This window comes from Boleophthalmus pectinirostris, unplaced genomic scaffold (genome assembly GCF_026225935.1).
Source record: "Boleophthalmus pectinirostris isolate CB_2022bp ecotype Guang Dong unplaced genomic scaffold, ASM2622593v1 HiC_scaffold_22, whole genome shotgun sequence".
In the NCBI taxonomy this organism is placed as follows: Eukaryota; Metazoa; Chordata; class Actinopteri; order Gobiiformes; family Gobiidae; genus Boleophthalmus; species Boleophthalmus pectinirostris.
In genome coordinates, this window is record NW_026571190.1 from 34,110,252 (window position 1) to 34,127,127 (window position 16,876).

The 16,876-nt window shown below is 38.9% G+C and overlaps 1 protein-coding gene across 1 annotated transcript in view; it reads left to right on the top strand.

Moving 5' to 3' along the window:
- The window catches only part of herc3 (HECT and RLD domain containing E3 ubiquitin protein ligase 3), a 63,624-nt gene that overhangs the window by 10,653 nt on the left and 36,095 nt on the right, over positions 1 to 16,876 (top strand). The window contains exons 8-12 of the mRNA XM_020917753.2: positions 369 to 517; positions 618 to 691; positions 1,371 to 1,495; positions 2,362 to 2,421; positions 14,997 to 15,108. Coding sequence (XP_020773412.1) covers positions 369 to 517; positions 618 to 691; positions 1,371 to 1,495; positions 2,362 to 2,421; positions 14,997 to 15,108 — 520 coding nt within the window. The remainder of the gene's footprint in view (positions 1 to 368; positions 518 to 617; positions 692 to 1,370; positions 1,496 to 2,361; positions 2,422 to 14,996; positions 15,109 to 16,876) is intronic.

A 16,876-nucleotide genomic window follows, 5' to 3' on the forward strand; every position in this document is an offset into this window, starting at 1 on the left:
CTTTTGTATTGATCACAGGCTCCTGAAAATGTGCTGTTTAAACCCATTTGGTATTTTTTCTTGAGTTTTCAGATGATCTTAAAACTTCTCTGACAGCTAATGTGTGCATTGTGTCACTATGGTAACTCCTAAACATTCCACCATTAGAGATACATGTAGAACACCCCCGGTGTTATGTAGGTGCAAAGTATCAATAGCAGTAAAAAAAAAGTACTTCCCAGGGAAATTTGGGCCAATTCACCAGAAAGCCTGAGGGCCAAGAAACATTTGCCCGAAAGCCGAATTTGTAGTTCTGGTTTCGACATCACTGAGTCTAAGTTTTGTATTTGTCTCTAAAAGGGGAACTCAGTGTTCTTAAACTGTTTCAGGTACCACACTCTGGCGTTTGTGCCTTCTTCTGGTTTGGTTTATGCTTTTGGCTGTAACAACTTCGGCCAGCTGGGAACGGGGATGTGGGGAAATTCCAAAAGCCCATGTTCCGTCAGGATTCCTTTCGTGGGATGTTTTCAGAAAGGAGGTTAGCAAAGTATTAATAGTATTTATTTTGTGATCTGTGGAATGTGACAATATTATTTTTTTATTATGCATGGTGAATCTATTTTATACTTGTTTTTCAGGATCAAAACAGTACACAGTAACAAAAATCATCTGTGGAGGAGACCATAGCTTTTTGTTGTTCTCATATGATCAGGTATGTACAAGAACAATTTTCTTAAATGTAAATGGAAAACTCATTAACCTTTTTGATTAAATAACCAACTTGAAAACCAAACAAATTATAAAATTTAACAACCTTTTATGTTTCATGTAATAGTTTATAGCAGTACAGAAAATTCCTTCATATACATAAGTGTTTTCAGTGTTTCCCACAGATTTCATCAAGATTATGGTGTCACAAATTGTTTTGATGATGAATCTGAATGATTTAATCTCACTGAATTTGTGGAGTATTAATGCCACTTACTGCATATATTTAATTTTAACCAGTGTAGTTTCTTCTATGTTTATATTAAAATACTGAGCAATAAAGGCTAATTTTGTTTTGCCAGTATAAGTTATTTTTAGACTGTGGAGGAGAATTTTAAACTATAGGGGCCACCATAATCTCTTGTATTCACTGTAAACACTGTATTCTTACAATAATGGCATGTTACCACTAGATGGCACTAATGCTTAATATTTGTAATGCAGAAAAACGTAGTGGAGTTTACTGAACAGATGTACTGCATATAAATAGTGTGTACTTTTGTTTATACTTTCTTCATCATAAATTATGTTAGTGGTCTAAACTTCCTGAATGTTTTGTCCCGAGATACAGAGAAAACAAAACATTAATATAGAAATAAATAAAGACTTCTCGTGCCCCACAGACTGCAGTCGCCCCAGAAGATTTCAGAGTGAACAGCATCAGTAAAAGCCTTTCTCCAATCAACTATGAGCGCTGTAACTCCTGGAGGCTGCGGCTCATGTACAACACAGAGTCCAGTGTCACAGAGTACGTCTGCGGTGTTTATTATATTATTTGTGATAAAGGTGCATTGTGTAACTCTTTGGTTAGGGGTCTGTTGCCTTGCTCTTTCTGTGGATGTCATTGCTCTGCCTGGAATTTTCCACAGTATGACATTAAGCAGCTCTAATTTACATTTATTCAATTATATGTGGTTTTATAGCTCAAAAATAGCTACAAAAACAGACTGTAAGCGGGGTTGCTTCTCCACAGATCTGACCTGTAACTTGGTCTGGTTTGGTCTCCATGACGATTAGGGCTGGGTATCATTTAAAAGTTGACAATACAATACATAGGCCACGATACCATACATTCCTTGATACACTGAGCTTTTGATTTGATATGATATATTTCAATTTGATTCGATACGGTTCAATAAAAATTAAAGGCTAAATCGTGGCTGTGATACTAAAAGTCTTTGTTAAACCACTTCTTGTGCAAAGTGAATAAGAAACACAAACATTTTAATAATCAAAACAGTGGAAATATCAAATATGTTGCATAAATGAGTTTTGTTCCTCTAAACAAGCAACAAAACTAGCTCTGTAACAAAATAATTTAGTAAAATATACCAAAATATACTCTTGGCGATATATATCGATCAGCAGCCCATGATATCGATACTGTATCATCACATTAAACGATAAGATATCTCGATATTTCAATATTTTTGCACATCCCTAATGAAGATCGAAACACTTAATACCATACTGTGAAACATTCCAGACAAACCAATAACATCTCTATGAAGAAAAGCATTTAACGGACCCTCCACCAGAAAAGTCACACAATGCATCTTTAATATTATTGCGCGCATTTGATCACTGAATATGTGTTTGTTTATTTGTTTCCAGGGACATTATCAATCAGCTCTCATCCACGGCCTGTTGGAATGGAAGCTTCTTGGACCAAAGGTAAAATTAACATAAAAGGGCGCATATTACGGTATTTTCTGATCTGTTATAATGTAGTTTCCTCATCACAAACAAACTTGGTGTTATGTTTTGTTTCATTCACACATGTTTAACACACAAACCCTGCATATTTAGGTGGAGGTCTTCTCTCAAACTGAAACCACTCCATACACCTTCACTAGAATCATTTGGATAATTTCAGCATTTCCATTATAATAATCTCAAATCTCGCATAATCTCTACTAAACTAAAGGTAAAGGGAGCTGTTAACTTGAAAACTACAGCTTCATGACACAAGGTGGATCAGAGCATTTTGAGCTTTGGAAATGTAGACAAACTAATAATAAAGGATTAATCAAACGTGTGCATGAAACAAAACAATTCCAGGTATGTTTGTGATGAGGAAACAACTTTATAACATAGTTTAAAACTCATAGGAGTCAATTTTACGTAATGTAGGCTCTTTAAAAAGTTGACTGTAATAGGATCTAACGTCCTTGGGCAGTTAGTTGGCAGTGCCAGCTATGCAAGTCGTGTCTCTAAACACCCAGATAGAGATGACAGATTTGAAAGTGCGTAATTTCTCATGTTAACATTGCAGAGATGCTGGGGCCCATGTGGCATCCATGTGCTCAGCATAGCAGGTGAACGGTGCAAGTAAGCACGGATTCTAAAATGTCACTGTGGTGTGTTCCCAGTGACCTCAGATGTTGCTAGTCCTGTCACGATAACACATTTTAAACCACCATAATTATCGCTGACATAAAAATACTGCTGAAGCAAATTTATGCCAGTTAGATTTAGACTCAGAGAAACTTTACCAATCCACAAGGGAAATTATTTGGACACAGTAGCTCACACATCACAATATAATATAATAACAAAGAGTAAACAATATAAATAATAAATTCTAAATAAGTAGCAAAAAAAGCAAAATATGGCCAATACAGATTACTCAATAACCTTAAAGGAGCACTGTGTAACTTTTTGGTTGGGGTTCGTCACCTGCTTTTTTCTGTGGGTATGTTTTTTATGTCATTGCTCTGTCTGGAATGTTCCACAGTATGACATTAAACAGCTCTGCCTTACATTTATTCAATTACAGGTGGTTTTATAACTCAGAAATACTTAGAAAAACAAGCATTCTGACTGTGAGTGGGATCGCCTCTCCACAGATCTGACGTCTAACTTGGTCTGGTTTGGTCTCCGTGAAGATAGAAAGGTTTAATGTCATACTGTGAAACATTCCAGACAAAGTAATAACATCTCCATGGAAAAAGTTAAAAGATTGACGTTTAATAACATACAATGGAACATTCAAGGTGAAACAATGACAACTGCATAGAGACAAGCAAGTAGTCTACCTTTTAAAGCAGAATAATCCCAGTAAACCATTTTTAAATGGTCAAAATCATTAAAAGACACGAGCAGCAACAAATAAAGAGCAGAATAATCCAAGTCACGCTTACGTCACAAACCAGGAAGGCGTTTGGAAACATGCAATGACACTGGACTTGCCGACTGACCGTGATAAAATCCATTGAAGTAAGTGTCATCAGCAGTAAAATGAAGACTCTATATGCATGTTCTGTTTGGATCATTTTGAATTTGGCTCCTCATCTCTTCTAATCGCATGTCCTAGGGGTGTAACAATATTCAAGTCTCACGATACGATATCGTCACAGTATGAACCTCACGGTACGATATTTATTGCGATATCGTGGAAAAGCTCACGATATGGTGGGGAGGCTCACGATTAGGGATGTAACAATATCCAAATCTCTCGGTACGATATTTTTATGATATTCATCCCACAGTACGATATTTATTGTGATATTTTATGGAGGCCAATATTCTACTTTTTCCTCTTAAAATGGCTTGGCAAGACTTAATCCAAAGACTTAAAAGTGCTTAAAACTGTTATTTCTTCTTGTAGTCTACACTGAAATGGAGCAAAGGATCATGTCTTTTTTAACTATTGCTGCACCATAACTCTTAATTTAACCAAAGAAACTTGCAATTTGATATATTGTGATGGTCCACGGTTATTGTTACATCCCTAGCATGTACCCAGTGTGCTCGGAGTTGCGTGTCAGTGCAGAAATGATGAAAACTGAGGTATGGTTGTAATTGTTGATTAGCCGAACATAACGGAAAAGCTACACTGTAGATGAAGAATTTTCTGGGCCATTTTCTCACTTTTCCTAGATTGTGTCAGACTTACTACCGTGAAGAAAGCCCGCTGGAAATTGTAATCGCATCTTTTTCTGATCTGTTTCTTCCTGGTTTGTGACATAAACATGAATAAAACCAATACTTAGCCATAGAAATTGCTTTTTCAACTGTCTGCAGCTCTTTTTTTTTTCTTTATTAGAACTAAAATAACAAAAATCTCACCACTTTTGCAAAGAAACTATATTAACTATACTAACTGTATTGCTTTCATTTTGATCGTAATTATCATGACAGACCTACTGTATCCTCATAATATATAATCGTGAACTTTCCTAAATAATCCCACTCAATGGAGTCTAATTTTATTTTACTCTATTACCAAAGCACTCTCTATTGTTTTTCCTAATCTCTTTAGGTTATGTCATTGTTTGGTGCAAAACACGTTGGGAATGAGGGCTACAAAAAGCATGGTCATGGCTGTATTTGACCCGTGACGTGTTGGTTCAGTTTTCCATCAGCAGATGCTTATCACTTTGTGGAAATGAGTAAGAAGTGTGATCAAGGCTGAGACCTTTGTTACACTGAAATACAAGCAGACGCACAGTCATGCTACGTCTACTATTGTGACCATGTGTTGTAATCACGTGTAAGATTTCACTTGTGCTAAGAAAACAGTTGAAGCTTGTTTGGTTTTGAATGATTCTCTCATTTTTACTTACTTTAGTGGGATAATACTTGTTATAAATAGATAAAGATGGATATTTTTACACCAATCAAGAAGCAATTTGTGAAGAAAAGTTTAAAAATATGTTGAAAATTACAGGAAAAGAAAACACATCACTCCAGGGAGAATTCTGTCCAAATGTTCAGCACAACTAAACAAGAAACAGATTTTTCCCCAATATTTTTAACATAATTTTACCTAAAAGTCTCTGTCTTGTCTTGGTCTCGACCCTCAGAGGTCTTGGTCTTGTCTTGGTCTCGGGACCCTGTGGTCTCGGACAGGTCTTGGTCTCAATTAGTGCGGGTTTGACTATAACACTAGAGCATAAACTGGCGAATCGTCATTCATTTAGACATGGCCTGGTCTTATTAACCAGAAATAGATCAACTAAAACAAAACAACAACAAAAAACAACGCCTCCCACCTCATACACCCTTCTCACGTTTTTTTTTTTTTTTTTTTTTCACCCCTGACCCGTTTTCATGCCTGTAAATAAATGTGTTTTCTTAAAATTTATAATAATTTCTGTGTACATTAGAGGAGATTTGGCCCAGTGTACAATATGCTACGTAACATTTATGACATTCCCTATTATAATGTCATGATTTCCAACCAGAAACTAAAACTTGAAACATAAAAAAATGCTAAATTAGGGGGAATTTTTTTTTAAATCTTAAATATAAGTTATGTTTTTCATTTAAATTACGAGCAACAAAAATACCTGAAGTGGCAAGGCAAGGCAAGGCAAGTTTATTTGTATAGCACAATTCGTACACAAAGTAATTCAAAGTGCTTTACAGAATAAGAAATACATTAAAATCATAATAAAAACTAATCAAAACATAAATAATCATGAAGATTAAAATTAAAAAAGAGAGACATAAATTGGAGAGAAGAGTGCGGAATGAAAACCTTTCAGTCATATGCACAGTTAAACAGAAATGTTTTGAGCCTGGATTTAAACAGCGTCACAGAAGAGTCTGTCTCACATGTTCAGGAAGACTGTTCCAGGTTTTAGCTGCATGAACCTGAAACGCTGACTCCCCTTGTTTAGTCCTGACTCTGGGCACCAGCAGGAGGCCGGTCCCTGAGGTCCTCAGAGTGCGAGATGGTTCATATGACACTAACATGTCACAGATGTACTTTGGTGCTCGGCCATGGAGAGACTTGTACACAAGCAGAGCTGCTTTAAAGTCTATTCTCTGAGGCACAGGAAGCCAGTGCAGAGACCTGAGCACAGGACTTATGTGCTCGTACTTCCTAGTTCGAGTAAGGACCCGAGCTGCAGCATTCTGGATGTTCTGCAGCATCTCACAGCTCATTTTGAGAGACCAGTGAGCAGACCATTACAGTAGTCTAATCTACTGGAGACAAACGCATGGATAAGTTTCTCCAAGTCTGCTTTAGACAGAAAACCTTTGATTTTTGCAATGTTTTTTAGATGGTAAAAGGCTGCAGATGTTATTGATTTGATGTGGCTGTTAAAGTTCAAGTCTGAGTCCATTGTTACCCCTAGATTTCTTGCCTGATTTGAAGGTTTTAGAGAGAGAGACTGGAGGTGACTGCTGACACTGTCCCTTTGTTTTTGTGGACCAAACACTATGACTTCAGTCTTGTCAGAGTTTAGCTGGAGAAAGTTGTTTTGCATCCACACACTGATCTGTTGGATGCAATGACCAAGTGAGTCCACTGGTCCATAGTCTCCTGCTGCCAGAGAGACGTAGATCTGAGTGTCATCTGCATAATTGTGGTAGGAAACATTATTGCTGCTTATTAACTGGCCTAATGGCAGCATGTAGAGATTGAACAACAGGGGGCCCAGGATTGACCCCTGAGGCACCCCACAGGTCAGGGCCATGTGATCTGAGACACAGTTTCCAATTTCAACAAAATACTTCCTGTCTTCTAGATAGGACTTGAACCAGTTTAGTACAGTACCAGAGATGCCCACCCAGTCCTCTAGTCTCTGTAAGAGGATCCCATGATCGACAGTGTCAAAAGCAGCACTCAGATCTAACAGGATCAAGACTGAGACTTTTGCCTGCATCAGTGTTCAGGCGGATGTCATTTGTCACCTTGATAAGCGCAGTCTCAGTGCTGTGGTGGGCTCTAAAACCTGACTGGAAAACATCAAAGGAGTTGTTCATTTGGAGAAAGTTCGTAAGCTGTTGGTAAACAGCTTTTTCAAGGACTTTGCCAAAAAACGGCAGATTTGAGATGGGTCGGAAATTGTTCAGTACTGTGACATCAAGACTGCTCTTCTTTAGGAGAGGCTTAATGACCGCAGTTTTCAACGCATTTGGGAATGTTCCAGATTGAAGTGACATGTTAACTATGTGAGTGAGTGGTGAAAGTAAACTGTTGAGGACAGACTTTAGAAATCTAGTGGATAACCTGTCCAGGCAGCAAGTAGATGAACTCTGGTAACGATCTCTAAAACAGTTTTGTCAGTTACACGTGCAAAGTGATTCAGCTCTAAGTGTCTCTGTGGCTGCATGCTTGTTATTTGTGTTGTGGAATTGATGGCATTTTTGATACCCTGAACTTTGTCATTAAAGAAAACTGCAAACTCATTACATTTAGATGTGGAAATTAGTTCTAGTGGCAGTTGAGCTGGAGGGTTTGTTAATCTGTTCACTGTTGCAAACAGGACCCGAGAGTTGTTACTGCAATTACCAATAATGTCCGAAAAATACTTCTCTCTTGTTTTACTCAAAGTGTAGTTGTACATATGCATTGTTCCTCTGTAAATCTCATAATGAACCTGGAGGTTTGACTTGCGCCATTTCCGCTCAGCCTTCCGGCACTCCCTTTTCTGTGCTCTGACTGAGTCATCATCCCTCCACGGAGCTTTTTTGCCTATCTTTAACCACTTTTAACCTTTATCGGGGCGATGGCATCCAGAACATTCAAAACACTCGAAAGTCACAGAGTTCAACACATCATCAACATTAGAACATGAGGCAATTTCAAAATGTATCATTTCCATGAACAGTGCACCTGTGTTATCATTTATGTGTCTTCTTCGAACAACTGTAGGAGCAGCCGGTGGTTTGGGAATAACAGACAGGTCAAAGAAGACACAGAAATGATCAGACGGAGCAACATCAACCACATTGACATTTGAAATATTTACACCCTTTGTAATGAGCAGGTCCAGAGTGTGCCCTCTGTGTGAGTGGGCTCACTGACATGCTGAGTCAGTCCAAAAGTTTCAAGGACAACACTAAGCTCTTTGGCATTTTTGTCACACACATTATCCACATGTACATTAAAATCACCTGTAATGACTAAACCATCAAAGTCTGTGCAAACAACTGAAAGCATCTCAGTAAAATCATCAATAAAACTTTGACAGTGCTGAGGAGGTTTGTATATGACGATGTAGAGTATGGACGGTGATTGTTTTAGCTCCATTTTGAAGGAAACATACTCAAATGATGAAAACACCCCAAATGACAACCTGTGTGTAACCAAATGATCTCTAAAAAATGCACACACTCCTCCACCTTTTTTATTTGCTCGTGTTTCAGATTCAAATTTGAAGTTGGGAGGGGTTGATTCCACTAGCACTGCATGACCTGTGTTTTTGTCAAGCCATGTTTCAGTTAAAAACATAAAGTCAAGATTAAAAGAAGAAATAAAATCATGAATTAGAAATGATTTGTTACATAAAGATCTGACATTGAGCACAGCAAGTTTCTGATTAGTTTCAGTAGGGACTGGGTGTTATCTTCTTACAGGGAATGTGAACTAAATTTCTCTGATTAGACAGTCTAACTGTCCTTCTTTTAATCCGTCTACGTGTTGTAACTGGAGATATAGCTCCATCGCAGGGCCCCAGCCTGATATTACCTTTATCATGACTGTATGTCCTGGGACAGCAGAGGCCCTGTGCGTCCTAGCTCTTGGTGATAACAGCTCTGGGGAAAGGCGGGGGAGGGCGAGCAGGGGAGAGTTTGGGTGAGTGACCAGGTGAGGGCCGAGGAGGTGGCCGAGGAGGTGGAATACGGGGAGGTTTGGGTGAGTGGCCAGGTAAGGACCGAGGAGGTGGAGTAGGGGGAGGTTTGGGTGAGGGGAGAGCTGAGAGAGTCTCTGGTGGTGAAACAGGCACAGTTTTGTATGGGGGAGAGTTCAGCATAGTTGATGTCAGAACCCTTGACCGTGCTATGTTAGGTGTGAGAGGAACCATCTTGATTCCCGATCTGATGAGGCTTTCTAGATGGTTGGGCAGTGCCATGGGTGAAGGTGGGGAGGAGAAGGAGAGTGAAGAGTCCGTTGATGGAGTAGATGTAGCAATGGGGACTCCAGGCTGGTCTGTGGGCAGCGGAGGTGATGGGTGTGCTGGTGGCGCTGGGGGAGGTGGTGGTGGTGTTGCTGACTCATTCTCTGGGGGAGGTGGTGCTGCTGACTTATTCTCTGGGGGAGGGAAGGTGGTGATGCTGACTTGTTCTCTGGGGGAGGGGGAGGTGGTTCTGTCTCTGGGGAAGGGGGAGGTGGTTCTGCTGACTTGTTCTCTGGGGGAGGGGGAGGGGGAGGTGGTTCTGCTGACTTGTTCTCTGGGGGAGCGGGAGATGGTGATGCTGCTGAGTTGTTGTCTGGGGGAGGGGGAAGTGGTTGTGGTTGTGGCAGCGGTGGTGCTGTCAATGGTGCTGACTCGTTGGCTGGTTCTCTGTTTGGTGCAGTAGGGATGCTTCTCCCATTTCTCTTTTCTCTCACTGGATGCACAGGACCCTGTCCAGGCCGGTGCCTCAAAGCGTGGAGGAGGTTTTCCGTCAACACTCTCACTCCACCTCTGCTTAGGTGTGGGCCATTTCCCTCAAACAGGTCCTTCCGTTTCCAAAAAAGATCAAAGTTCTCAATGTAGTGCAATCCTCTGGCCGCACACACGTTCAGCAGCCACGTGTTCAGCTGAAACAGTCGGGTAAATTTGTTCCTGTTCCTTAGGTCTATGTTGGGAAGAGGTCCACTGATAAATGTCTTAACCTCCACTTTATTAAGCTCCTCGAATAATTTAGTGAAATCCCTTTTCAAGACTTCACTCTGGTCCATTCTGATGTCCACTGCACCCACATGCACAATCAGCTGTTTAACCCCTTGGTGTGTTGACAGAACTTTTGGCAGGAGTTTTGTTATCTCAGAAACAGTGTAGGTTGGGTAGCAGCATGTTAGGATTTCTCTGTGACTCACACCAGTGATAGCCCCGTCTCCTAACAGCAACGTATCTCTGACCTTGACGTTTAACACAGATTCCCGGTATGCCTGCACTCTTTTGCCAACTTTATTGTTCTTGTTTTGTGATGACAGTACATTATCCGTTTGTACTTTAACATCAGTCTGTGACAGTGGTGAAAATCTGTTTGTTAGCTTTATTGTGGGTGATATAACGATATTAGCATTGTCTTTTACCACTCGCTGCGCTGGCTTAGCATTTTGGTCTGTACCAAGTTTGGGAAAAGACACAGTATCACTCAGGTTTAAGTTGAAAGAATTTCCACCCTCTTCTCTGGAAATAACTGTAGGTTGCTCACCCCTGGAAGTCACTGATAGTCTGATAGCGTCTGATGAAGTCCTTTTTCAGTTTCTAAAGCAAATATCCGTGCTCGCAGCTCATAAATTTCTTGTTGATAGTTCCGACAGCGGTCACAGATAGAATTCCCTTGGTTTCTTCTCCCCGACATGTTGGCTCATCAGATGATTTGTTAAAAAATGTAAAAATGTTTCTTAAAAGGAAATCAAAAATAGACACATTATCAAAAATAGGCACATTATCCGTTGTTGGAGGAGGTAAACTGATTAAAAAGCGAAAACAGCAGGAGCAAGCAAGGATAGCGTCCGCACTCTTCAGAAGCAGGAAGTATATTAACGTATATTAACGTATAAGTGACGTTGTAGGGGCAATGTGGCCCTATGCCACACAAGCCACTAGGATGCAAATTTTAAAAGGTAGTTCTGACGCGTGTTTCCATATAAATTAGCCCAAAAGTCCAGTAAAAGCTCAAATATTCCTTTATTTTAGCAAGAGCCATGAACACGGTCAAAAGACTGTTCCTCATCAATTTGCAACACCTGTATTGCCTAATTAGAGGTCTTAAATAGGTCGCAAACCACAAAAAACAAAGACATAGTGCCACACAGTGGCCGGAGGTGCATTTTGGCCGCTATATAGTGACCTTTAACAGTCAAATATCAAGAGTAAAAATGAAAAAAAAAATACAAATATACTAATACAAATATCTCAGCTGTATACAAGTGGTCATTGTATAAGAACGCATGATGTTCAAAGTATTTTTGAGCAATTAAAACACTTGCCATTGAATAAATGCAAGAGAGACAAGTTTAATGCCATACTATGTAACATTCCTGGCAAAGCAATACATCTCTATGCAGCCCAGCATCAGGTGAATCCCTAACCTAAAAAAATGTCCACATCAAAAACATACCTAGAGTTGTGTTTTGTTTCATTCACAAATTTAATTGAAACAATAAAAATGGCCCAATTGGGGAGAAAAAAATTTAAATCTTTAAAGGGCACATATTACACTATTTTCTAATCTATGTTATAATGTTGTTTATCACCACAAACATACATTACCTGGAGTTGTGTTTTGGTTCCACACACGTTTAACACACAAACCCTGCGTATTTAGGCTGAGTTCTTCTCTCAAACAGAAAACACTCTGTTCCACCTTGTGATGTCATGTGGTGATACAACAGGTGCTCTACTCACTGTGTTTTTAAACTCCATACACATTCACTGAAATCATATGGATAATTTCAGCCCTGGAATCTCCCATCTGTACTGAACTAAAGGTAAAAGGTAGTTGTTAATTAGAAAACTGCAGCTTCATGACATCACAAGGTGGACCAGAGCATTTTGAGCTTTGGGGATGCAGACAGACTATTAATAAAGAGTTACTCAAACATGTGTGAATGAAACAAAACACAACTCCAGGTATGTTTTAGATACAGTAACAACATTATAACATGACTTAAAGCTCACAAGAGACAATTTTGCGTAATATTGGACTTTAATCGTCACTTCACTGCAAACGATTGGACTTTTTGAAAATACTAGTGACTGCTTATTCATCGATTGGCCCTCTTACCCACTGTGTCCCGTTTCTGTGTTCTATTGCACCACGGCTGGTCTGATGTCTAAATAAAACCTGTGCTTTCAGACTGAGATATCTACTGTAAATAGTATGAGTCACACGCTGAGGGTTTGACTCGCACTTCTGAAGCCGTGCGCTACGTGTGGAACCTTTGTTACAGGACTCCACAGGAAATCTGCTTGGGTTATATTGTTAGATTTAGGCAAACTTTTTTTAATCTATTTCCAGGAGAGCAGGCAAGTAAAACCACCAGGCCAACTTGCAGGTCAGATCTGTGGAGAAGTTACGCAGTTTACAGTATGAATGCATGTTTTTTGTTTAAATTACGAGCAATTAAAACATCTGGAGTAACGTATATTGTGACCTGTTAATAATAAGGTGTTATTATATAAATGCATATGTAAGTATAATAGAAAAAAATTGAAATATAGTAATACAAATATCTCAGCTATATACAAGAGGTCGTAAGGAGAAAACAATGCAAAGATTAAATAGTATTGTACCTAAGCCTGCCACGATAATTACCATATCCAATAAGGGTGCCCAATAACGGTGCACAAAATCATGGTTCGGTGTGTATCTCGGTTTTGAGGTCACGGCTTCATTCATTTTTAATACGTTAAATAAAATAGTCTCAAATAAGCAACAAAAGTATGAAACATTATCAGGGTAGCCGCGGGTTCTTAAAAGTCTTAAAAAGGTCTTAAATTTCATGTTCCTAAATTAAGGTCTTAAAAAGTCTTAAATTATGTTGTCCAAGTCTTTTTTTTTCACAAATTTCATTAGCCTATTTATTTATTTATTTTTTTGTGTGAAAACTCAACCAGGCTGCAGTGCAACGTTAAACGGAGGAATTAAAAAACAACAACGTGAAATCATGTAACGTGACTAACGTCTAATTTGGAGTATTATACTTTGGTTTCTGGCACCGACGGCAATGAGTAAAGAATCACTATAGTGGAGGAGGATGCTGGATGGATCATGAGGAAGTGTAGGTTTAATCCACAGTGGCTCTTTTAGATTCTAGATGCAGTAGTTGGTTGGTCATTATTCGAATTGGATGTGGTGTTTTTCGCCCGCATAATGGGTACGATGTTGGTCTTAATTTTCATTTAAGTGGTCTTAAAAAGGGCTTTAAAAAGTCTTAAATTTGAGGTAGTCAAACCTGGGGATACCCTGATTATAAAAAATAAATTCCTTGTAAAGAGTAAACAAAACTTTTCAAAAAGTAAAGTGCAGCACGAACAGTTCCAGCATGAAGTTTTGCTCAATGTTCATATTTTTGGCCAGAGAAACCAACTTGTCCACATTGTCAACAGTAAGTGCAGGGCGCAGAGATTCTGTGCTGGTAATAGTTGAGAGTGAGGACTGTGTTGCGGCGAACGTAGTTTTGCGAGGATGCATGTGGTTCGGAGAGACATAGTCAAGGTGGCTGCCCTAACTATAAAGCGCTGCGGGAAACACTGCCACCCCAATCACGGACGAGTTCCTTCATGAATATTAAAGTGCCTAGCCTTCCGTGTAGATGCACATGTAGTAGCGTTCACAGCCCTTCACCGAACTGAACTTCCCGTACCGAAACAGTTCAGCACGAATACATGTAGCATTACACCCCTAATGTCGAATTATCGTAATATATGATATCAGGAACAATATATTTTGGGGGTCAATATTTATGATTTTCACGTTTTCTTTGCAGTAATGAGGAGTTTTATGTTATTTTTGTTGTATTACTTAATACTGAGACAAAGTTTATTGATCCACAAGGGAAATTATTTGGATACAGTCGCTCACACATCACAATAAATATAATAACAAAGCATAAAAAATAGGAATACATTCTAAATAAGTAGCAAAAAAGACGGCACAAGAGGAGGTGTCAAGTAAGGTATAATTATATAAATGTACAAGTCAAATTAAAATAGAAAATAAGTACAAATAAATAAAAATGTCTCAGCTATATACAAGAGGTCAATAGGAAAACAGTGCAAAAACAACACGATGATTGACAGGACATAGGGTTATCTGTTACATAATGGTGAGTTATTGTAATAAAATTTGAGTAGATCATTAATTATATTGTCTTATTACTCAATATATGAAAGCTAGAACAATATATTTCGGGGCTCAGTATTTATCATGTGTCTATTTTGGTTGTAATAATAGAATGTTTTTGCTATTTTTTATGTAATACGGTAAGATTTGAGCTGAAAAGGGTTGAATAAGTAACTTCTATTATTAATTAAAGCTTCATTCTTGTATTTACTTGTGTAGCACATGTATATTTAGTAAAATGATTCACTGGGATTATCTTGCCTTATTTTTATTGTGTTATTAGCATTACCTAGTTTCAACATTATAGTTTATCATTACATTGGAATGTGTTATTGTGGTAGATCTAATTATACCTGTATTATATAATGGCTTAATTATAATTATACCTATATTATATAAGGCTTACCCACACCCTTTTCCATCTATTGTCTGACCCAGTTCTGCTCCTGTACTGATTATCCAAAATGTCACTCATTTCTCACTTTCATGTTTGATTTATTTTTCAGCGACGATGCACATTTTAAAACCAACCCCAAGATCCCAGGAATCGATATCCACTCGGTCCGGGCCCTGTTTGAGGCGCTCAGTCAGCCAGCTTTCTCTGCACTCTTAGAGCAGGTATGGCACAAATGAATCTATGTGGACAGAAACAAGACTGTAACCTGATAAACCAGAAAAGTTTTGCTTGATGCTTGAGCCACAACTTCTACATTTCAAGAGAATATTAATCTAGTAGTTCTATAGTAGTACTTTTTATTGCATTTTTTTTTTTGTTTTATTTGATGATGTACTACACTATGTAACTTTTCTAGTTGAGGGTCTGCCAGCTGATGGTCTCCATGGAGATGTGATTGCTTTGCCTGGAATGTTAATTAGTAATTAATCATTACGTTTATATCGCACCTTTCATGACACCCAAAGTGCTTTACAGTTCATTCACTCCACACTCAGTGGTGGTAAGATACCATAATAGCCACAGCTGCCCTGTGGCAGACTGATGGAAGCGAGGCTGCCAATCTGCACACTCGGGCCCTTCGACCACCACCATCACTCACGCACACTCCACTTTCTTACCATGCAATGTAGGTGAAGTGTCTTGCCTAAGGACACAATGACAGTTTTTTTTTTTACCACTGGTGTCCCCCTGTGGCACCTGATTTTCCCAGTGGTCTCCCATCCAAGTACCTAACCAGGCCAGCTGAGCGTCTGAGAGCTGATGAGTTCAGGCTTTGACAAGCTGGTATGGCCACAATATTACATTTAACTTGTCCATCTTTATGGAGACACCACAAGGCCAAGTTACAGTTCACCACTATGGAGAGGTGACCGTGCTTATTGTATAAGAATGCATGTTTTTCAGGGTATTTTTGAGAACTTAAAACACATAGAATAAATGCAAGATAGATATGTGGAACATTCCTGGCAAAGCAACACATCTCTATGCAGACCAGCATGAGGTGGATCCCTAACCTAAAAAAAATTCCTAATCAAAAACAAACCTGGAATTGTGTTTTGTTTCATCCACACATGCTTGAATAATCCTTCATTATTAGTCTCCAAAGCTCAAAATGCTCTGTCACACCTTGTGATGTCATGAAGCGGTAGTTTTTGATAACAGCTGCTTTTACCTTTAGATCAGTAGTTTGGCAAGGGCTGAAATTCATCCAAATGATCCTAATGAAGGTGTATGGAGTTTAAAAACACAGTGAAGCACTTCCTATATTACCACGTGACATCACAACGTGGAACGGGTTGAGAAAGTTTTAGAAAAGACCACATCCTGAACACAACTGATGAGGAAACAACATTACAACACAGATCAGAAAATGGCTTAATATGGACACTTTAAAAACAACATTCAGAACTGCATATTTGACAGTGTTCTTTCACCCACAGCTTCTCTGACATAAGGGAAAATACATATTCATTCTGTTTTGATGGTACAGCTTGTTCTGCTGCAGATCTGTGGCCTGTAATGAGTCATACTGTACTTCTAACATTAGACCAGTAATGTCAGTCTACGGATTTATGTTGACAAAACCAATATAATTTAAGTGTGTGGCTGCACTTTTAACCACTGAAAACCCCTCCCTTCTTTTAGACATCTCGACTTGTACACACTCAAGGAAAGGCAAGTTTATTTGTACAGAACAGTTCGTACACAAAGTAATTCAAAGTGCTTCACAGAATAAGAGAAACATTAAAGGTGGAGGGTCCGCAACCTGCTTGTCTCCATGGAAATGTTATTACTTTGTCTAGAATGTTCCACAGTACAGGTTAAATCTATCACGAGGGAGACAAGCAGGTTACAGCACTACGCTACATTACAGTTCAGATCTGTGGAGAGTCATCCCTATTCACACTATGAAATAAATGGGTCTTTGAA